Below are 24,797 nucleotides of genomic sequence, written 5' to 3' on the forward strand. Positions count from 1 at the left end.
TAACCTAAATTATCCTGTCTATATTTTGCCTCTGGGCTTTTTCTTTTTATTTCTGTATACCTTTCTTTGTCTCTTACTCCATGGCTTGCTATGTAGCTGGGTGGCTGGCCCCTGAGTCCTCCTTCTCTGGCTACTTGTTCTTTCCTCCTAGATTTTTCTTTCTATGTATTCTCTCTCCCTGCCAGCCCTGCCTATCCGTTCTCCTGCCTTGCTATTGACTTTTCAGTTCTTTATGAGACCATCAGGTGTTTTAGACAGGCAAAGTAACACAACATCACAGAGTTAAACAAATGCAACATAAACAAAAGTAACACACCTTAGAATAATATTCTACAACATAACTTATTTTTATTACCCATGAGAACCACAAATGAAATAAAAAACTTCTGGACATAAATTATTATTAAAATTTCTGTATCAATGTTAATTTTTAAAAAGACTTATTTATTTAATGAGTGTTCTATCTGCATGTATGCTTTTATGCCAGAAGAGGACACCACATTCCACTACAGATGTTTGTGAACTACCATGTAGTTGCTATAAATTGAAATCAGAACCCCTGGAAGAGCAGCCAGTGCTCTTAACGGCTGAGCCACCACCTCACTACCCTTGGTGGCAACTCTTATGCGTGAATGAAAAATTATTTTTCATGGTCAAAGTAAATACTGTTTTATAAAAATGAGTTGCATGTTAAGATATTATAAAAGATTTAATACAACCCTAAATATAATACTGAGATGTTTCAATAGGTGCTAAGCTCAGGGCAGAATATTTCCTGCTTATTTGAGACCTAGTAAACATGAGTTGATATGACCTAGTTTGAGTATTGGAAATTAACCACTTATACTGTAGTTATTACACTGCTCAATTCCATTTAATCTGGCTAGAATTAAGGCATAAAGGCTTATTGAGAACTGGGATAGCATTATTTCTATTGAAATCCAGATTTACCTTTGTCATCCAGGACTAAACTTCCTAGTTAGAGTTGGGATCCATAAGAAGCCTTCACTGGCATGGTTAAACTTGACATTTTTTTCCAAGAGAAAATGTAATTTGCTCTAGCAGATGGGTCATTAATTTTTTTTATGAATCTGGAATGACTGAGGAAAAATGTGAATACATGACTACAGTATTTTAGAAAGACAGGGTAAACTAAGTTCTGTTTAAAACCTAATATCTATGTTATATGAAATGTCTCTAAAGCAAAAAAAAAAAAAAAAAAAAAAAAAAAACCCAACTCTGTATGTCTAGTATTCCCTTCTTTAGATCTATTGAATGGGGACATTATCATTAAATGATTGAAAAAATAATTTAGAAGTCTAATTCACTAATTATGTTAAGAGTTAGTTGTGCTGGATAATACACACACACACACACACACACACACACACACACACACACACACACACACACACACATCCAGTTGTTATTCAATGAGGAATTTAAAATTTGTATTCAAGACAGAGATACCATAGCCAGTGCAACCACTTAGGGACATGTGGTTACAATTTTCTACACTCACATGACCACATTTTGGTCATGGTTTATGTAGAAAAATGAACTGCTGACCATCAGCAGAGGGATTAATCTGCATGTTTTCCTTGTCTCTGTGCTTGGTATTACACTCATGTAACACATTTCCTCAACAAGCAAGACTAAAATTTGAAGGTCATCTCAGCAATTTAAAGAGAACATGAAGGAAGAATTGGAAGGTAATTAAGATGGAGGAGAAGCAGATACAACCTTTACTCAGTGATTATATCACTGTAAAGATAGAAAGTATCCAAATGTACATCCTCCTCTCCTCAGTATACAAGAGAAAGGGGAATGAAAGAAGGCTGTGCATTCTACCTTCTTACACCAAACCTGCTATTTTTGGATTGTATCAACTTCAAATAGTTGGAATTTCATCACTTTTTAAATAATCCCACAATATCTTTGAAGATTATGCCATGTAGTTTAGTTTTCTGACATTGTAATATATTTTCAACTGTTTTCTATTGCGATAAGTACCATGACCAAAAGCAACTGAGGCATAGAAAAGGTTAATTTGGCTTACACTTTCAGGTCATAATCCATCACCAAGGGAAGCCATGGCAGGAACTATGGAAAAATCTGATTACTCACTCATGATGAGTTAGCATTCTTTTTTTTTTTTTTTAAGGAAAATATTCTTTATTTAAATAAAAACATGTTAAAATGGCAAACACAAGGGTTGTTACTTAAAAGCCGAGATTTTCCTAAGGTTTAAAAACGAGTTCTGTTTGTTTGCTGACACTTCAATTTGCAATGTTTTCATCAGTTTTTCTGACCTCTTCCCCAGGACTTGGAGCTGTTAGGATGTTTATCAGCCATAGCCTCTTGTAGGTCTCTTGAGTCACTTTCACAAACCAGCATTTTTGGAGCAAAAGTCTCAAGAACAAATGAAGGAGAATGATGCATATGATCCACATTCCAGACATCAGGGTCAGTAACCTGATTGCCAGCATTGGAGAAGTTTTTATTTCCTTCAACACTTGGGCAAGTAATCTTTAGAAGATTAAGTGGCTCGTCATCAACTGCAGTTCTGTTGACACAGTTGGCCTCATGTTCCTTGAGTCTTTTGATTGGGACCACGTGACAAACATTATATTTGCAGTTAACTATCTTTTTAGCTATCTTTGGATTTTTATTTTTGCATGATGCCAGATGGTATTGTAACCTGCTGGCTGGTATCCTGTGGTTTGGGTCATAAGGACAGAGTTCTATGGCTTCTAACTCCATTAGTCCCTGTGAAGGCGGTGGCTGGGCTGTCTAGCATTCTTATATACACTAAGAATATCTGCTAAGGAATGTTGCTGCCCATTCTGGATTAGACCCTCCCAAATCCATCAAAAGTATCCCTCAGACACCACTGCAGGCCCATCGGATCAATCTAGTTCCTAAATTGAACTTTCCTCTCCCAAGGTGATGCTAGTTTATGTCAAGCTGGCAATAAAAATTAATTAGTACACCATGACACCAAATACATTTTGTTTCCTGAAGTCCAGAGGAAGTTTTGAATGCCACCATGAGTGTGCCTATAACTGAACCTGAGTTCTCTGCAAAAACAGTAAGCACTAACTACTGCTGAGCCAACCTTCCAACCCCTTTCTAAAAGTCTAATTAAATAACAATTGCACTGCATTTTCCATTTTCTCCCTTCAACCCTTCCAGTGTCCCAATAATACCTCCTGGAATTGATGGCATGCTTTGATTGTTGTTATATATATATATATATATATATATATATATATATATATATATATATATATAAAACTTCCCAAATATATGATTACCTCCTGACACTGTTTTTGTTGCTTGGGTGTGTATGATTTTAGATTTGATAACTCTGTAAGCAATTAGAAGACTCATACCTGGGAGATACTTCTCTTTCTCTCATTAGTTGCCTGTAGTTCTTTGTCTAGGGGTGGTATCCCATGAGATCTCTTCCTTCCCTATCTATATTACCATTGTTCTTGTTTCTGCAGCCATATTGCCGAAGTATCATACATATTGCTTCTGTTATTTTTTAAAAGCAACCTTACCCAAAACATCCTAGCAGTCTGGTTCTTATAATCATGCCAGTCTTTGAGGGTGTTCCCTGAGATTCAGGTCCAGGCTTTCTTCTACAGATGTATTAAGTGGGCCTGGGATCCTGACTGTCAGTTGGTCTCTACATTATAACCAGTTGTGGCTTCCTAGAATTGTCTGTTTGCTCTAAAGAGTTTGTTTAATGGAAGGTATGGGTTATGTTTCTGTGAATATAAAGATAAGATTTTAAAATTCAGGAATTATGCTGCTTAGTAAAGTGTGGAAGTAGATTCTCTAAAATCCATGATCTCACTATCCTGGTTCATTAGTTAGGTTTCTAGTACCACGCATGACTTCCCCCATTGGGTAGGCCTTAAATCTAACTATACAGTAGTTGTTTACCAACAAGATATGGATTATACTATTGCACCTTTACTGATCTCTTGCCAGGGTGATCACTGTTTGGGTTCATTAAGTTCTTCATTACTTTCTCATTGCTGTGAAGAGAGTTCATGACCAAAACAACTTATGAAAAAAATCATTTCTGGACACTCAAGGTTCCACAGGTTAGAGTCCATAATTATCATGGTATGCAACATGGTAGTAGGCAGACAAGAATAGCAATGTTATACAAAATCTAAGAGCTTACATCGTGATTTAAATGTTGGAGGAGGAGAAAGATCTAACTTGGAACAAAGTGAACATTGAAATCTCAAAGCCATCCCAGCAACACTCTGTCCATCTAGGCCATATCTTCTAGTCCTTCCCAAGAACTCTATCCACTATTAACCAAGCATTCAAATACAGGTGCCTATGGGGACCATTCTTATTCAAACCACAACATAAGTCACAGTTGGGGACAGCTAGTGACTAGTTGCTTCTGTAACTTGGCAACTTGTACTGTATCTCTTCCTATGAAAGGCTAAATGAAGGTGGTTTTTGTAATTAGATTAAGCTCAGCTCTTCCAAGTCCTCCTGCATCCAAAGTGTGCGAGGGTTCCAGCAAGTACGACTTACCTTGAACCTTGCAGAGATGATCAAAGGAAATAGTAACAGCCTAAATTATTGGGGAATTATCATGAACAACTCAAATGGAGATTTATCATGTGTGGTACTGGTAAGGTAGGGTATTTAGGGAAAGGTACGGTCAAGCCATGTGGCATAACTTCATTTAACACACACATACACACACATACACACACACACACGTATATATCCTTGAGTGTATGCATAACCTTTACACTTGAATTATATAGTTGTATATGTTAATTATATATAAAATAATAGATGTTATTGAATAATATTATTCAAACTATGCATTATATATAATTTTATGTGCAAAATAACCACTTGTTGAGCATTACTGAACAAAACTGGTATTTGCTCTTGTCCTTCTCCTGTATCGACTATCCTTATTTCATACTAAATTAGAAATCTCTTCCTCAGTTTCCATTTCCCCCCTAAAAGTTCTCATATCCAGTAAGTCCCCTCTCTAGCCTCTTCCCAAATTACCAATAGAATACTATTTAGGTAGAAAGAAATATTAAATCAGAAAATGGTTTGATAGATGGAAAAAACTAAAAAACAAGGGTGCAAACCCACACTAAAAAAGATAAATTTTGCCAGGCGGTGGTAGCGCACGCCTTTAATCCCAGCACTTGGGAGGCAGAGCCAGGAGGATCTCTGTGAGTTCGAGGCCAGCCTGATCTACAAAGCGAGTTCCAGGAAAGGTGCAAAGCTACACAGAGAAACCTTGTCTCGAAAAACCAGAAAAAGAAAAAAGAAAAAAGAAAAAAAAAGAAAGATAAATTTCTTTTTTCATTTCCAGCTGCTAGCTTCAAATCTTTAGACTGAAAGATAACCTGGAGTAAACACAGAAACCATATCTTGCATTGTTAATAAAAACATAAGGCAAAGTGAAACTTCTGCATAGGAATGAGCCAATAATAAAAATACACAAAATTTGACTGTACTTCTGGCTATGCATTCCTAAAATTTGGGGGCTAACTTCCACAACTATTTATTTCTAATAGTAAAGTTTATGGAAAGTTTCACAATATTTATCTCATTTAAAATGATAGCCAGATTTTTTATAGTTTTGCAATGAAAATTTCGTTTGACTGGATCTGATTTCCCAAGATGGCTGGCTGAGTTTCTATTATATAGCTGTGATAAATCACAAATAATAAAGCAACTTTTTTCTTTGAGACAGGGTTTCTCTGTGTAATAGCCCTGGCTGTTCTGGAATTCAATTTATAGACTAGGATGGCCTTGAACTCACAGAGATCTGTATACCTCTGCCTCTGGAGTACTGCAATTAAAGGCAGGTGCCCCAATGCCAGGCTTCTTTACATGTGTTTGGTTTTTTTGTTGTTTGAGGTTTTTTGTTGTTGCTGTTTTGTTTTGTTTTTTGAGAGTGTTTCTCTGTATAGTCCTGTCTGTCCTAGTACTCTCTGTAGACTAGGCTGGTCTTGAACATGGAGATATATTTGTGTCTGCCTCACATGTGCCATGAATAAAGGTGTGTTCCAGCACACCCAGAGTGTAAAGCCACTTTTAAACTGAAGTGTAATATCAGGCTTGCAGTTACAGAGGGTTAGAGTCTGTGAAGGTAGAGCCTGAGAACCAAGTTTCAAACTTCGTTTGGACCACTATTGGACCACTCTCACTCAGACCACTGCTACTGTAGTTTTCAAACCTACTGTCCTACGAAGAGTTAAAACAGGAGACAGGTATTATTATACATAATGCATATGTTTTTCATCCTAAAAAAAAAAAAGAGCAAACATTGGAAGTTAAAAATTGCACTTTAGCAGGTCTCACAATCTGATTTTTTCCACATTAAAAAAAATTGTTAGTTATGTCTTCACTCTTTTAACATTTTTTTTTAACTCATCTGTATGTCTGTGTGTGTTCATTAAGAAGCATGCGTGTGACTGTCAAGAGACTTTTGGTTCTCTGTTTCCACCATGTAAGATCCAGAGCGGTAACGGAGATAATCATGTTTCCTAGCAAGTATCATTACTAGCTGATGAATCTCGTGGTCCAATGACATTCCTCTTTCATACCTCACAATACAGGCAATTTGACCAGTGCAGTGGCACACAGTTAGTACTCATACAAGTTCTACACACTACACATCTTTTCAATGTGAGATCATTATGGGTTTATGTAGAGATATAAAACACAGAAATACAGAAACATACTCCTTAAAAGGACAAGGTTTATAAAAATTATAAATTATTTCCCATGTTTATTACAAACATAAAAGCTTTCACCAGTGGGAACATTTTTTTTTTTAGTATAATAGGACTATAAATGTTAAAGCCTTTTCCACATGGTTACATATGTAATTCTTGTCTTCAGAGTGAATTCTAGAGAACATTTTCTCTAGAACATGGCAACAGGACCTGGTGATTACACAATGCTGACTTCTTCCCAGTGTAAATGCTTGCATGAAGGTTACAGAAACTGGAAGTGGTGAAAATGTTCTCACAATGCTAAAATTGATTAAAGTTCCTTTCCAATGTGAGATTTTTTGATGCTTGATAAAGTATCAAAAAAGAGCAAAGAAACAGTTTCCTAAATGTTCACAAATGAAGGGTTTCTCTCCAGTGTGAATGTTTTTATAACTCTTGTGCCAACTGGAACTAGTGAAGACTTTTCCACAATGCTTACAAACTTTAGGCTACTGACTAGTGTGACTCCTTTCATGTCTGTTACGACTACTGGAGTCACTGAAGGCCTTTCCACAATGCTTACATGCATAAGGCTTCTCTCCAGTGTGACTCCTTTCATGAAGAATCATATGCCTGGATTGGATAAACGCTTTTCCACAATGCTTACATGCATAAGGCTTCTCTCCAGTATGAGTCCTTTCATGAAGATTCAGATGACTGGATTGGGTGAAGGTTTTTGCACAATGCTTACATGCATAAGGCTTTTCTCCAGTATGACTCCTTTCATGAAGAATCATATGCCTAGACTGGATAAAGGCTTTTCCACAATGCTTACATGTATACAGCTTTTCTCCAGTGTGAGTCTTTTCATGAATGTTCAGATGACTGGAGGAGGAAAAGCCTTTTCCACAATGCTTACATGCATAAGGCTTCTCTCCAGTATGAGTCCTTTCATGGAGATTCAGATGACCGGATTGGGTAAAGGCTTTCGAACAATGCTTACATGCATAAGGCTTCTCTCCAGTGTGACTCCTTTCATGAATGTGCAGATGAGAGGAGCATGAAAAGGCTTTTCCACAATGCTTGCATGCATAAGGCTTCTCTCCAGTGTGACTCCTTTCATGTCTGTTACGGCTACCGGAGCTGCTGAAGGTTTTTCCACAATGCTTACATGCATAAGGCTTCACTCCAGTGTGACTCCTTTCATGAAGGTTCAGATGACTGGAGCGACTAAATGCTGTTCCACAATGCATACATGCATAAGGCTTCTCTCCAGTGTGAATCCTTTCATGAATGTTACAATAAGCAGAACTGGTGAAGACTTTCCCACAATACTTACAAGTGTACGGCTTCTTTCCTTTGTGAGTTACTCTATGTTTCTCAAAGCATTTTGCATCTTTAAATGTTTTCCCACATTGCTTACAAATGTACCTTTTCTCTCCAATACAACTTTTTTCATGGTTGATAAGGTCAATGGAATCAATGAAGGATTCTTTACAGAGCTTACATACAAATGCTTTCATTTCTTTATGGATTCCTTCATAATTCTGATCATATGTGTAACATCTTAAGATGTTTTCATTGAGTTTATCTCCAGGGTTAGTTCTCTCCTGAGGCTGACCAAAAGGGAGATTCCTACAGGCTTCATTACATTGCTGATTTTTACAGAGTTTCTCTTTTGGAGAACTTTCAAGTGCCTGAAGTGATTCAGAATGAGTGATATATTTCCAGTGTTTCTGATGTGTAAAAGCTTTTGCCACAGCTTCCATATATTCAGACCATTTCCCTCTAGTTTGGTCACGGAGATACCCATCTGAGAATAAATGACCAATGACATTTCTTACATACAATGGGCTTTCATGAACTCTTATTGCAAGAGGTATATCTTTATTGACCATGTTCTCTCGAATAGGCTCCTGGTTTTCATTGTGCTGACTATCAAATTCATAACCACAGTCTTTCTCAACCATCTGGGTTCTGCAAAAAATGAGAAGAGCATTACTATAGTCAAGGGAAATGTTGGAGTTTGGCTTGTGTTGATTACTACAACTATGCTATCTCAAAGGCCACAAGAGAATGCTGCAATGTGAAGGACAACACGGATCACACGTAAAGACCCTTTCATGCCGGGTGGTGGTGGTACACGCCTTTAATCCCAGCACTCGGGAGGCAGAGGCAGGTGGATCTCTGTGAGTTTGAGGCCAGCCTGGGCTACAGAGTGAATTCCAGGACAGGCTCCAAAGGTACACAGAGAAACCCTGTCTCAAAAAACAAAAACAAAGAACAAACAAACAAACAAACAAACAAAAAAGACCCTTTCATATGAAAAAGGGTAGAGTGTTGACTTTACTTCTGTAAGAATTATGAAGGAGCTGTATCACAGGCTTGGAGGTTTTAACAAGTCTTGTTCTTCCAGCAGACCAGAGATTGATGACTAGCATTCATGAGCAGGGCTCACACATTCCTGTTACTCTTTATCTGAAGGATCTGTTGCCCTCTTCTGCCTTCCACAAATGTTTTTTGCACAGATGGTGTTCACAAGCTCATATATATATATATATATATATATATATATATATATATATACATATATACATATAAAATAATCAAGAGACATAAAAGGAGTGAACATGAAGGCAGAAGTCTTGGTGTTAGTAGACAATAATAACATCACATAAATTTGTAAGACACTGTAGCATTCTAAATTCTCAGCCTGTGTTGGTTGGTTATCAACTCTCCCACAGCTAAGGTCATTGGAGACTAGAGACCCTCCATTGAGAAAATGGCTCAATCAGATTAACCTGGAAGCACATCAGTGGAAGCATTTTCACATTCCTGATTAATGAGGGCTTTCGCCATGTTGGGTGGTGTGCGCGTAGGTAGGAATGCATGAGCTTTGTAGGAAAGGTATCTGCTGGTGAGTTTCAGTTAACTTGACACAAACTCAGACACACTTCTGAGAAGAAGAAACCAAAAAGGAGACAACAGCTTCATCAAATTGACATTAGGCATGCCTGTGGGCACATTTTCTTGATCAATGATTGAGCTGGAGTGGCCCAGCCCACTGTGGTTGGTGACCCACTAGAGGTATGGGTCAGGGTTGAATAAGGTTGGTAGCTGACTCAGCAATGAGGGGCACTCCAGTAAACAGCATTTCTCCATCACCTCTGCTTCAGTTCCTGCCTCCAGATTCCTGTAAGGCTTGAGTTCCTGCCCTGGTTTCCCTTTATGAAGGGACTGTGACAAGGAAGTACGGAACTGCACCCCAGAGTTGTTTTTTGTCATAGGAGAAGAATGTAAACAAAACATAGCCCCATGCTCAAAGCCTCAGAAGAATATACAGAATGATAGTAAATACTTTTAGATATGAAGGGAAGTTTTTTGTGAAATAAACCACTGGAAAAACTCTTTCAGAGCTAAATGTTACATGACATATTTGTGGTATTATTAGATTACAGAGATGAGATACTCAAATACTGAATGACACAAATCAATGCTCCATTACAGGAGTTTGTCTAGAATCATTTTTTCCATTAGATATAGTTGGACCATTTGGTAGGTTCTCAATTGTCCCATGATTCCAAAATATTTGACATAAATTATTTTCTATTGAATATAAATTACCCCAGATTTCTGCTGAAATTTTTATCGTCCTCTTCAATGTTTTCTTCTAGTGCTTTCTCTAGAAGGAAAATCAAGAGAATTCATTATAACATACTCATTTTCAATGTAAAAAATGATTACAATCTAGTTTTAATGACATGGGTATTCACACTAAGTTCACCAAACATTCCCTTCAAGGATCCAAACCACACTACACACATAAGCAGGACACAATTTTTCTCTGACTGAATAAGCAATTGGAGCATTTTTTTTTTTTTTTTTTTACCTATGGAGATCAAGTTCAAAAATGTTTCCTTCATCACATCTCTGTAGAGCTTCTTTTGACTAAAATCCAACAAAGCCCACTCTCCTGAGGTGAACTTCACAGCCACATCCTCAAAGGTCACTGGCTCCTAAGAGTGCATATATTAGGATGGTTAGTTTTAACTGACAGACTGACAGGATACAGAATCATCTAGCATATATGTTTCTGAAGACACCTCTAAGTAATTCTGTACATACGGTTAACTAAAGAATATCTGTGGGATGTATTCTTGATTACTTGATATAATATAGAAAGACCCACTATCTTAGTTACTATTCAATTGCCATAGGAGACATCATGACCAAGCAACTCTTATAGAAGAAAGCATGTATCAGTGGCTTGCTTACACATTTAGAGGGAAGCAGACAGGCATGGAGGTGGAATGGTAGCTGAATGTTTTACTTTGTATCCAAAGGTAGCAGGCAAAAAGATAGACACTGCCTGGCATGTGCTTTTAAAACCTCAAAGACTATCCCCATTGACAAACCTCCAACAATACGGACACATCTCCTAATATTTTCCAAAGAGTTCCACTAACTAGTGACCAAGCTTTCAAATATATGTGTCTATGGAGTTTAGTCACTTTCAAGACAATGCACACACCAATTTTAGAGGCAGCATTTTGTGAACTGTATAGGAACTACATTAGTGGAAGGAGGGAGCGGAGACACAGACAACTACACATCACTCTGTTCCTGATTGTGTAATTTGACCAGACACTTCATGGGCTTGCAGTTTAAGGAGTGTACATTTTAAATTGTGACACGAAATAAACTCTTTTTGCCTGAAGTCATTTTTCTCAGAATCATTTATGCTAGCCAGATGGAAAGCCTAATATAAGAAATAGATATAAATAAATAATAAATAAATAAATAAATAAATAAATAAATAAATAAATAAATAAATAAATAAAAGCGGGACCAGAGTAAATCTGACCAGGTTCTCTGTGGGCATTTAGAACATGCTTAGAAAGAATGTGAAGGAATTGGCCAGAACATTTTCTTCAGGGAAAAAAAACAAAACAAAACACTGAACAAAAACCTTAATGAATCATTTTGAAAGATGCTTCAAAGACAAAAATGCTGAAAGAAATGGTTCAGTGGGAACAAGGACTGAGTGAAGAACTAGAGTAAGGGCTATTATAGTCAAGAATATGATTCATCCTGCCCTACTTCAGAGAATTAGAAGTGAACCTGAATGTAAAGATTGTGGAGTACTTTGGTAGAGGAAATGAATGTAAAGAGATAAATTTTTAAATGGAGGGAGCAGTTGGAATTGATAAGTTCAATACCGTGTCCTGGAACAACAGTGAAGCAGGCAACATGGGGATAACAGAGCAATCTGGAACGCTGCTTGGCGCTGGCCCTGCACACAGTCTTCTTTGAACAATGAACCTAGCAACGTGTGGTTATCCGTATTGGAACAATCATCTTTAGTGGGCTGTATCAATATCTGCTTTAAAAATAGCAACAAGTTAGTTCTTTTAGTAATTCCGTAGGAACTCTTTATTGTCTTCAAGTACATATGGGACATAGGCTGATTTGCAGTGAAGTGTTTGAAGTGCATGTGCAATAAGCCAAACTGTTGTCAAAAGGAATGTTCTACAATAATATTTATTTCTTTGCCTATTGTTACAATTTTGCCTTTTAAGTAATTGGGCCTGGATATTTTTTAAATTAGTCAACAATAGGGAATGTCATGTATAGTTAGAAAGGCTTACAAAATGTAAATTTCTGCCATACATCTCCAGTCACTTGAAACTTACGTGAAGTGATTGCTTTTCTTTCTGCTTTTGCTTTCTTTTCCTTCCTGTGTCAATTAGAACGGTATCAGTTGGAAACAACTGATTTTTTGTTGAGCTAATCCTATATCTGTTACACAATAATAATTGTCTATATTAAATATGAACATTGTAGTTTCAAAGAAAAACAATGGACAAAGACACAGGGTAAAAGGAGTACTCTTACTGAAACGAACTTGATGTCATCAAAAATACTCTACAAAGCAGGTATCAAATTCCCAAACACTTTGAATCATGTCAGTCAAAACATGGGCAGAATGGGATTGACCTTGAAGAAGGCCATCCCTCGGTAAGAAGGTATTGGCAACCGAAGGCTTTGGGAGGATGGACACTCATTTTTCTTCAGGAATGTGCCCACCAGTAAGTATGTTGCCCATGCCCTATGGATGATCACACACATTTGGACAGCACTACCTCAACTCAGTTGGTAATAAAAAACAAAAACAAAAGATACACAAAATTAAGAGCTGGGTGTGCTGGGACTATACGGCTATATGTCATTAAAATATATATTTTTAAAATATATATATAATGTATATAGACAATTCCCATAAATAAACATGTTTAAAAGGTTTCTGTTCAGGTGGAAGCTCCACCTCAGCCCCCCTCCCCCATCTCTCTCTCTCAACCCTGCCCTATCTCAGAGAACCCACAAAATGGCAGCTCCTCCCCCAGAGATGCTCAAGACCACACCAACAGGGTATTTAAACTGACCCCTAGAAAACAGCCATGTGGTTTTTTGATCTCTTCTCCCAGTCTCCTCATACCTTTTGCTGAGCATGAGACCACTGACTCCTCCAAATTCCCCTTTGCATGTCGTCCCATTCCCTCAGGAAGTAGCCAGACATGAACCAGCACCCATATACCCAAGGAGTCTGGGATGTTCAGGTGGCAAGCCTTTAATCCCAGAAAAAAAATGATGCAGATGCAAGTGTTCTCTAAGTTCAAGGCTAACCTGGTCAACATAGCAAGTTACAGGGTAATAAATACATTATGAATGTACTGTACCCCCAAGTTAGCATTCAAATAAAACACATTTTCTCCAGCAGGTGGAAAGCACACTTGTCTTTCTCTCATATGAACTTTCCAAATCTTTCCCAGTGATCAGAAATTACACTGATGAGAAAACCAACTATCTGAAGGCTAAAGAAGAGATAAAGTATTAATATTTTTTCCAAGGCCTGAAATCCTGGAAATTATTTGCTACAGAATTCACACTCCCAATCCTTTCTGTATCCCAATCCTTTCTACAGTGTGAAACAAGGAGTAACAAGTACAATTCCAATTGCCCATTCGCGCCATAGTGTCATCCAGGTCCGAGCTGCTGCCGAGCGGACCATGTCTGGGTCCGTGGCTCTACAGCAGCCAGGGACTGAGTTGACATCTGTGGTTCTATTGCAACCCAGGGCTGTGTGGTTGCTCAGGGTCTGGTCAGCCACCTGGGACCACGTTGGTGTTCAAGGGTCTTGCTGCAACCAGGGCCATACAGATCTGAGTGGCCTGTACTTCTACCTGGTGCCATGGGGATGCCCACCCCAAATTTTCCAAAAGGTCCTTAAGTAGGCCACCCCTCGAGGGCATTGTTGCCCATCTTTTTTGTTGTTGTTTTGTTTTTTTTTCAAGACACGGTTTCTCTTTGTAACTTTGGAGCCTGTCCTGGAACTTGCTCTGTAGACCAGCGTAAGACGAATTTCTAAACTGTATTATTAATAAAAAAAAAAAAAACAAAAAAAAAAACAGAGCCAGGTATTGGGGTGAAAGCTGAAAGATCAGAGAGCAAACCAGCCAACCTTACCTCTAAGAAATCCTCAGCCAACGAGAGCTGCTTCCTGTGTACTCACGCCTATATACTTCCTCTCTCAGCCTAGCTACATCACTTCTCTAACATCAGAAAGCATAAGACTCAATTCTGGAAGGGTAACCACCCGAGGGAGGGGAACAGAGGAGAGAGGAAGGAAATCATAGGTGATGAGGGGAATCAATCCACATGAGCACACACAGAAGAAGAGGAGGAGAAGGGAAACTGCACAGCACACTGAAGACCCTTCACAGCAGTCTGGACTCAGCATCACCAACCCGCCAGCTCTTTAACATCTGTGCAGGTGCAGTTCCATGGACTCACCCAAGTGTGGAGGATTGTAAGGAAGCAGCTTCATCAGCAGCACAGAAGAATAGGGGACATGGGGCTCAAGGCTGCCTGTGGGGTGCAAACTTCATGTGTACTTCAGGTGCACTTGGAGATGGCCATTGCTGTTCCAGACTGGGCCACACAGCCCTAGAGGAACCTTCAGTTGGGGCTCTGCATATCTCCAAAGGAGCTAGTGTCCCAATGCTGCCACCCAGGAATCCATAAACCCAAGGTATACTCATTGTTCTGTGCTTCTGATGTTTCTAGCTGTCCTCATAAAGAAGCCTGCTGCTATTAGAACACACAGTCACCCAAGCCTGTACTTAACATTGCTCCCCTCTGCAACACCAAGTCTAAAGTGGTCATGGGCAGCACCCTATGACTATCAATGATCCCACTGGACAGTTTACTACTTTTGGTAATAAGGTCTCTGAATGGCGAACTGTTCTCACTCTGCCTCCTCTGCATTATTTAATAAAACATTTTAGGAAAGTTCTGGTGTAAAGCCTTACTGTCAGCACACTTGAGGAAGCTGGTCTTCTGAGAATTCAAAGCCATTCAGGGCTACTCAGTACTCCCCACCTGCCTTTTCCACAAAGATACTGCCTTCAGTTTGCTCTGTCTATTCTAAGCTCATGCCCCAATGGTAAAGAACATGACTTCAAGGTAGGAGAAGGCTCCAGGTGGGTTTGAGCACAGGAACTTGGTATAGGGCTGGATAGGAAACCTTAAGGATTAAAGATGAGGCAACAGCCCATTGCTCAGATCCATTTGTGAGTTCTTTTTTTTTTACAAGTCAGAATAGCCAAGAATACGAAAACAAATGATAGTAAAATTTTGTCTAGGGTTTAGAGAGATAGCTCTGTGGTCAAGAGTGTTTGCTGCTCTTGATACCAAGTCATGTGGCTCCCAAGTGCCTGTTACTTCAAGTCCAGGGGCCTGATATCTTCCTTGGGCCGCCATTGGAACCAACACTCTTATGACTGAAAGTGAGGCACATTCATAACAGGAAGTGCTTAGATAAAAAACTTTGAGAGATCTCAATCCTAGTGACTTGGCAACATGCGTGGGACAAAAAGAAAATATCTCCCTCAAAATGAGTAGAAGGCAAGGTGTAACCAGACTGCAAGCTTTCTGCTGTTTCTGTTTTTGAGGATATCCAGTTTTAATTCATGATGTTCACATACAATACATCTGTTCTTGAGGGCAAGAATTTTTCTTCTCTCAGTTTCTTGAAATTATTTCTGTGCTTTTGACCTTGAGTTTCTTTTCCTATTCTATTCCTACTATTCTTACATTGGAATTTTCATACTGTCCCAGATTTCATGGATGTTTTGTGCCAAGAGTTTTAGATTTAACATTTCCTTTGACCTACGTATCCATTTCTTCTATTGTGTCTTCAATGGACTAGATTCTTTCTTTTACATCTTGTACTGTCATGGTGAACCTTGTCTCTGAGGTAAGGTTTGAGTTTCTAATTTGGCATTTCCATATTTACTTTTGTTTGGGTTTTCTATACTGACTCCATTTCCATTTTCATGTCTTAAACTGTTTTATTAATTTTCTTCTGCTGGCTTTTTTCATAGATTTTTAAAGGCTTTACTTATCTCTTTTTTAAAGATCTGTATCACTAGCATAAAGGCTATTTTAAAGTCTTTTTCTTATGCTTCAGCCATGTTGCGCTGGTCAGGGCCTGTTATGGGATAGCTGTGCTGTAGTGGAGACATTGTACTAGCTGTTGTGAATTTTTTTTTTTACACTGGAGTCTAGGCATCTTGGTTTAGGAAGATTGTAATTCTAGGTGCTGATACTGGTCTTGTGCTTGTTTGGTGACTGTGTTGTTCCTTGGGTTCTGTTGCCCTCTCCAGTTTTAGCATTCTGTGCTGGCTATGTTTTCCCTGGACTGAAATGCCTCTGGGATAAGTCATGCATTGGGACGTCCAGAAAAAAGTATGTCTAGGTATTGGGAGTTGGAACTTATGACTGCAGGTGTGATAGAAGGGGGAAGTGCTGAGGGAGTCCACAGGAGGGAGGAGAGCAGGGTGTTCCACTAGAATCTGTTCAGTTTCCTCAGACACAGTGCAGACAGTGAGGAGAAGCCACAGCAGAAGGTCTGCTATAGAGCTGGGCATTAGAACAGGAGATTGGACTTGGAGGAATGAAGGTAGATATGAAGATCTGCTCTTAGCCAACCTGCTTAGCTGGTCAAATGGTCTGCATGGTGAAGTCCTTGAACCATTTGGAGTTGAGTTTCGTGCAAAGTGAGAGGTAAGATTCTAGCTTCACTAGTCTGCCCTCTGTAACTACATTAAGAGTCTGTCTCTACCCAGTCAACATGGCCTTCAAAAGGAATACAAATGCCAACAAATAGTGGCACGGATGTGAGTCACAGGCAACCTTTGCATACTGTTGGTGGGAATGTAAAGTAGTTTAGCCTTCCTGGAAAACAGTCTATACGTTTCTCTAAAAACCAGAAGAGCTGAAGAGATGGCTTCAGCAGTTAAGAGAAAAGGCTACTTTTGCAGAGGACCCAGTTCTATTCCCAAAACCTACATGATATCTCTCAACTATATGTAACTCCAGTTCTAGAGGATATAACACCTACTTTTGGCCTCCAAGAACTCTACACATAAGAGGTACATGGGCATACATTCAGGTAAAACACTTATATACATAAAAACAAATAAATTTTTAACAATTTGAATTAGAAATACCATGTGACCTAGTTATACCACTTCTGGGCATATATGCAGAGAACTCTATATCATATTATAGAGATAATTATATATCCATGTTCATTGCAGCTCTATGGAGAATAGCTATGAATTAGAATCAAACTAGGTACCCATCAACTTATGAAGAGATAATGAAAATGTGATACACACACACACACACACACACACACACACAATTTTGTACTACTCTCCTGTATTAAAAAAAAAGTGAAACCATGAAAATTTCAGGAAAAAGGGATAGAATTAGAAAAATTCTACTGAGTGGGATCACCCATGGCCAAAAAGAGAAATAATGAATGGCCTTTCTCATACGAGGTCCCTAGTTTCAAATCTTTTGTTTATGTGTGGTTTTAGCACCAAGTACATGTGGAAGGAGGGGCTAGGAAGGTTATGGATTGGGAGGATGCATGGGGTCTATGTGAAGAATATGGTAAAATCAAAGTAGAGAGGGGAATGCTAGAGACAGAGGTTTCAAGCTGGTGGTGGAGTGACAGAGATGGTAAAGCCTGAAGTGAAATGAAGTGTGCATGAAGTTACCTGGGAACCTATGACATTGCACGACAAGATAAACACATATGCATATCGTCAGTGGGGATAGTAGTCCATGTGTGATCTGAATGAACAAGGAGGCTGAAGGTTTAAACAGGGATGAGGACAGAGTATAGAGGAAAGGAGGGTAAGGAAGTGGGTTAAAGAAAGCTAAACATGTATTTCAAAGTCTTATGAAACACCACTAGTTTGTAAGCTACACACACACACACACACACACACACACACACACACACACACATATATATATAAAATTTGTCAGGGGAGGATAAGAGCATCACTGTGAAGTCCAGGCTGTCACTTTCTGTGTAAACCAGGCCTTGCACTCTGTACAAAGACCAGTGTAGCAACAAACCCACAACGTTTTGAACAAGCACATATTAGCACACATTAGCAAAGAAGCTGTTTCCAGAATCCATAAAATGTCAGTACCAGGCACAGGTAAATGGTCAGAGATGGTTCCAAGGCACACAGAACAATATAGGTGCTTGCTATGGCTGTCGGTTGCCCACAAAAATTAGATGATAAAACCCTATTGCTAAAGACACCACACCACTTTGATTGCAGGACATGGAAATCAGTTATGAACTGACCAGGAAATCAGGTACTTATCTTTCAGGTCTCCTCCACAGGAGGCATGTCATGCCTAGTACTTTGACAGAGTCAAAACCTATGGCGAGGAAATTCAAGGGTCCTCAGGGAGAACCTACGAATGAATGTTCTGTTCCTAAGTGCTCATGTTGACACACTGCCTTCTAAATATTTGTGTTTCTATCCACGAGTTTCTATTGTTACCAACCTGGATCAGATAAGCTTCTTAATTTATTGGTGGTAGTTTATACAGAGAAGATTACTATTTAAATTATGAAAATAAGCAACTGTGACTACTCAATCATAAATGGGACATTTTTATCAGATACCTAACCCTCAAAGCTCAGGAAACATTGCAAAAGGCAGCTGAGATGGGAATTTAAGAGCTGGGGGACGGGGAGTCCTGCGGAAGGCCGTGCTCTGTGCATGGCATGGATGTTGCATTCATGAATTCACAACTGCTGTTGTAAGCTCCCAAGATCTGCATGTGCTCCTAGTAGTGAAAACTCCCAGCAATACACTGAGGTTTACGTTACGGCCTCACCCCTTACTGAAATCCCAGTTTTAGTTGATGGCTTCTAGGGGAGGGAGAGTCAGTCTTTCTCTGTCTCTGTCTCTGCCTCTCTCTCTCTTTTATTTCAAGACAGGGTTTCTCTGTGTAACAACTCTGGCTGTCCTGGAACTCATTTTGTAGACCAGGCTGGCCTTGAACTCACAGAAAACCACCGCTTCTGCCTCCCGAGTGCTGGGATTAAAAGCATACACCACCACCACTGAGTGAGAATCACTTTTCCTCAGCAATGTGTCGTCACTGGTGGGCCCACCTTATGCTGTGTATGATTTCATGCACACTGCACATAAGAGCTGCACTAATTAGAGTGGGGTAGAAGTAAATTATTTTCAAATAAAATAGTCTGTCTTCATTTGTGCGTATCTATAATTCCTCTATTCTATGTTATTCTGAAAATACTTACTCATTTCTTTAGAAGGTAAATAATAGACCAAATCATATGATGTTTTTAAACATGCATTATTTGTTGACCATGACAGGCTGAGGAAATCAAGCTATACACTCTGCATAACTATCCTTTTCTGTGGTAAAGATCTAATTCTTCAATGATTTGCCAGTGTTCGTACAGTGTCTATCATATTTGGCCACAGAAGCCTTGAGTCATTCCTCTTATGCTGCAAATGTTTATGATCAGGTGGCTATGATTTTGTTTTGAGACAGGACTCATACTAAAGCCCAAGTAGACTTGAAACCACTAATCAGCCCAAGAATGCAGCAAAATGAGAGCAATCTTCCTACCTCAGTGTTGCATGTGCTGGGGATTTCAATCATGAGCTATATGATCAGCATCACCTAATATTTTTAATCCCTTCAGTACTGGTCCCATAACTGTTACACTATACAATCTCTTTTATGGAATTCTTTTTCCTACAGAAGAAAAAAAGTTGGATCTTATATTCTAATGTTCTGTCACTCTCCCCTAAGTAGTACACACACACACACACACACACACACACACACACACACACACACACACGGGAGTCAGGAACTGGAGGACTAATGACAACCCTGTGTTTAACTTATGCCAGGCTTGGCTTTTGGTTCAGTTTTAAGAAAAATATAAAATCACAGAGGAAAAATCTGTCAGGAAAAATCTCAAGCAGCACCGATATGCCCGTAAGGAAGACCAGCAAGATGGCACACCACCCAGGTCCCTTCACACCACCAACTGGACTCTGTGTCATCAACGTGGCAGTTCTGCAAGTTCTGCAGAGGCGCGGGTTCCAGGTGCCTTTTCACCCCAAGAAGAAAGTGGCCTGAGCCACAGTCGTTTCCTGGGACAGGACAGGGCGGGAGGCCTTGTGCACAGCTGCCTGCTTTGCGCATAATCCCAGTGCTTTGGGAAGGACGAAGCCAGTGCAGGACACAAGGGCACAGTCCGAAATCACCAAGGGAACATCAAGGTCACAACAACACAGCCTCAGCAATATCACAACTGCACAAGACACAATTCCAGGAGTCCAGGGCACAATCACCCTTTCCTGTTTCTGATGGAACAAAGTGTTCTTCCTATGTGCCTAAAATCAGCACAAGAGAATGTCTTACAGGACCAACACCACACGCTTCAATACTACATCGGATTCAAACATGGTGGCATTGATGAGGTTTCCTGAATATTCATGCAACTCAGTAGACATTTGATGAAGGGAAGTAACAGCATCTCTGGGTGAACAGAAGTAAGGCCTGGACATTCCTGATCCAAGATCTGGAGGCTAAAACCAATACAATTGCAGTAGAAGGAATCCCTAGGTCTGTCCAGACAGGAACAGAAGGGGGCCTGCTATGTCAACACAAGAGTTTGGAATGATGGAAAGACATCGGAGACTTTTTCACACCTTATGCTTCAACCTAGCCATTTTCTAAAGTTTTTTAATTAAAATATTATTTAGCAGTTGTATAGCACTTGGCTAAAGCTTGACAGTGAAAGGTTTTTAAATACACCCGACTTAAGACTTCATTTGTTCTTTAGAAATCTGACATATTTAGTGGAAACTATGGACATTATATTTGGTGTATTTTTATGCATATTAATTACTTAAAAATTCTGAAATCACAGGGCCAACTTACTTTATCAATCTTTACATTTTAGGAATCTCAGTGACTAAAGGATCATCTCTGAGATGAGGGCCTTGTTCATGATAATGAAACTATTCCATTGTGTAGAAGCTATTGTGTCTTAAAAGAAAGGACCTTTTGGACTTCTTATAGACTCAGAGCTGAGATGATGATTAACCAAATAAGATATTGACTAATGCTTTATCTAACTTTTATAAAAGAGAGTTTTAATTGCACTAGGAACTAAAAGAAATTTAGACCAATTTGGAAGTTTTAATTAATATGAGCTCTTAGTTATAAGCTAAATTGGACAATGGGAACAATATAAAAACAGAAGCACATGTAAACAATACATATTTAAAAAGGTAAAATGAAGATCATTTTAAAGACACATTTCAAAGCCGGGCGGTGGTGGCGCACGCCTTTAATCCCAGCACTCGGGAGGCAGAGCCAGGCGGATCTCTGTGAGTTCGAGGCCAGCCTGGGCTACCAAGTGAGTCCCAGGAAAGGCGCAAAGCTACACAGAGAAACCCTGTCTCGAAAAATAAAAAAAAAATAAAAAAATTAAAAAAATTAAAAATTAAAGACACATTTCAGTTTTCCATTTTAGATTAGGCTGTTAATTAGCTTTTAGATATTCTACTAGCATTAGCAGTTCTAAATCTAAAGCCTGTCCTTCTGAAAATATGATTGTAATCTAAGTAGAAAACCTTGTATGTAAAGACACAGAGCCTAACCTGATTATTGAGAAGTCTTTGAGCACGCTGAAGAGACCACCAACTCAGTAGTTAAATTACTTTTCCCCTTTAGTTTAAATTGGACAATATCAAAACTTGGAAAAACTTGTCATTAAAGAGGAGGGGATGGATAGATTGGCCATCAGGTTTACTTTTTAATGTTATAAGTTAAAATTTATCTTAGAAATACAAGATATAATTACTGCTATTTTAATATGTAACAGCATAGCCAATTTTATTAAGTTGGAAACTGTTTTCTTATTGACTAAATATATCAGTTACATAAACAATTATTTATGTTAAATATTAACATTGTAGCTTTCTAGAAGGGGAATGGATAAAGGTACAAGGGAAAGAAAAGTACTCTCACTGAGAAGGAGCTCAACTACACAATGTTCTATAACACTTGTACCAAAGTCCCAAACCCTCAAAACACTTTAGATCATTGTCTGTCAAGACATGAAGGAGAACGGGATTGATCCTCAAGAAAGCCACCGTTAGCTATGAAGTTATTGGCAACTGAGGGCCTGGGGTGGGGGAGAGTCATTTTGTGTTGCTCAGGTTCCTGTGCATGATCACACACACTGGACAGAACTCAGTGGGTTATAAACAACAAAAACAAAAGACACATAAAATGAAAAGTCATGAGTGCTGGGGGTGTAAGGGCTAGATACGATTGAAATACATCACTTCTATTTAGGATATAGCCATTAATAAAAATATATTCTCAAGGGTTTGTTTGGCTTTTTAGTAACAACAATAAAACAGATGTCCATAAGGCTGGGATATGGATGGCAGGTGAAAAGCTTGTCATGAAAGGCTGAAGACCTCAACCCTTACCAAGTATGGGTGGAAAAGTGAATACTTACTCACCGTTGGCGGAAGTTTAAATTGCTCCAATTAACAAGCAAATCAGTGTGAGCTTGTATTGGAAAGAGACACATAGAAATACTATTTTATCAAGCTGTTCATTTCTCTGAATGAACAGCTATAATGAAAAGAGTCCACACACTACAGGAGATAAATGCATAGTCATGATCTTTGGTGTTCTCGTCCCAACAACTAGAAAAAGAATCAGCCTGGATGTCCACCAGCTGATTTTAAGATAATGGAGATGCGGCACATAAATACATTGTAACTTAACTCTGCAATGAAGAAAAATGAAATGAAATTTTCAGGCAAATGGATGTTTGTTTTCTGATATTTTGTTTGTGTTCTGACAAATAAAGCTTGCCTGGAGAGCAGAGAAGCAGAGCAGCAGCCACTAAAAGACTTCTTACCTCTATGAATCCTCAGAATAAATGGGCAGAGATTCTGTCTCCACCCACCTTATATTTCTGTCTCCACCTCCCTAGCACTGGGATTAAAAGGCATGTACCACCACTGCCCCGCTGTTTCTCTTTTAGACTGATTCAACATCATGTAGCCCAGGGAGGCACTGAAATCATGATTTTCCTGTTTCCTCCTCCCAAGCACTAGGATTAAAGGTGTGTGCCACCACTGCCTGGCCTCTATGGTTAATTAGTGGCCAGCTCCGCCCTCTGATCTCCAGACAAGCTTTATTTGTCAGAACACAAACATGATATCATACAACAGGATGTAGCTGGAAATGTAGTTATACTGAGCCACAATGTCAAATTCTGTTTCTCTGATGTATGGAGTCTCTCTTTGAACTCTTACCCATCTGTTCCAAAACTCAACTGAGACCAAGGAGAAGAAAGGTACCATGAGATCTGGGGCTAGTGAAAACAAGTATAGTAGAATGTATGTGATATACACATAAAGTGGGTAATACACTAGGACTTGAAAGAATAAAACAAGCACGGGAAAGAGAAGAGGAAGTTGTAATATCAAAGTTTGGGACTGAATTAGCCTCAGGTACACAGTGATTGCCAGGTCGGCCTGCTGATAAACAGTGCCAAAGTCTCAAAAAAAAAAAAAAAAATCTGGCATAGTGGTGGAAGCCTTTAATCCCAGAAAAAGATTATCTCTGAATCCAAAGTTAGCCTGGTCAACACAGCAAGCTTCAGCGCTACACAGGGAAACCCGTCACCAAAAACAAAAGACAGAAATGATAACATATTAAATATAAATTAAAATAAATTGAAAATCAAAGTAACTATACACACAAGCGTAATACATATATTATACATGTACGGCACACTTAAGTCAACTACACAGCAGTCTGAACTCAGCATCACCAACCCACCAGCACAAGGACTCATTCAAGAGTGCTGGGGTTTGCCATGAAGCAGTTTCACCAGGAGAGAAGTTTGGGAGACACGGGGCTCAAGGCTGCCTGCGGGGTGCACACTTCAAGAGCACGTGGGCATAGGCATTGCGGTGCCAGACTCCACCTTCTACTGGAAGCTCAGCACCAGGGAAACCTTCAGGAGCTGGCGCCACATCGCTACAAAGGGGCTAGTGTCCGACAAAGACAACCAGGTTTCCAGAAGCCCAAGGCACACTCACCATTTCGTACTTTTGATGTGTCTCTGGGAGCTGCCCTCCCAAAAAGAAGCCTGCACTCTGCAATACGCACAGTCGCCCAAAATAGATCCTGACAAGAATCCCCTTATCTTTAGCGAAGCGTAAAAAAGGTTTCCGGGATGCACGCCCGGATGAACATGCATGCTCCTCATTGGACAGTTCATTCTTTTTAGTAGTTTTGTTCCTGATTGGCTGGCTGATTCGCTCCGCCCTTTCAGCTTGCAGTATCAAAATATTTTGGTAAAGTTCGAGTGAAAGTCGCGTACAGTACACTTGAGAGACTACGCTTGAAAAAGGCGAAGTTCTATAAATTCAAAGCCTTTCAGGGCTACATGATGAGACCCTGACTCGAGATGAAACACAGAAGCCCCGCGTGGTGGCAGGCATTTTTAATTCCTTCGTCCTGAGACAGAGGAGGAAGATCACTTAAATTGGAGGCTAGCCTAGTCCAGAGAACTAGTTCTAGGGCAGCCAATACCAC

General features: G+C 39.3%; 2 protein-coding genes across 2 annotated transcripts; both read right to left on the reverse strand.

The window, feature by feature from the left end:
• Window positions 1–2,227: 2,227 nt before the first annotated feature.
• Window positions 2,228–3,194, reverse strand: LOC114685124 (gametocyte-specific factor 1-like). The gene has a single exon (XM_028859744.2). It carries the CDS (start codon window positions 2,761–2,763, stop codon window positions 2,299–2,301), a length of 465 nt encoding a protein of 154 aa, XP_028715577.1. The 5' UTR covers window positions 2,764–3,194; the 3' UTR covers window positions 2,228–2,298.
• A 3,564-nt stretch (window positions 3,195–6,758) lies between these two features.
• LOC114685123 (zinc finger protein OZF-like) lies at window positions 6,759–24,452 on the reverse strand. The gene is made up of 5 exons (XM_028859743.2): window positions 24,299–24,452; window positions 11,951–12,111; window positions 10,621–10,747; window positions 10,356–10,413; window positions 6,759–8,708 (listed from the first exon to the last, which is right to left on the reverse strand). Exons 2-5 carry the CDS (start codon window positions 11,981–11,983, stop codon window positions 7,241–7,243), a joined length of 1,686 nt encoding a protein of 561 aa, XP_028715576.1. The 5' UTR covers window positions 11,984–12,111; window positions 24,299–24,452; the 3' UTR covers window positions 6,759–7,240.
• Window positions 24,453–24,797: the final 345 nt, after the last annotated feature.

This window comes from Peromyscus leucopus, chromosome 22 (assembly GCF_004664715.2).
Source record: "Peromyscus leucopus breed LL Stock chromosome 22, UCI_PerLeu_2.1, whole genome shotgun sequence".
NCBI classification, from domain to species: Eukaryota; Metazoa; Chordata; class Mammalia; order Rodentia; family Cricetidae; genus Peromyscus; species Peromyscus leucopus.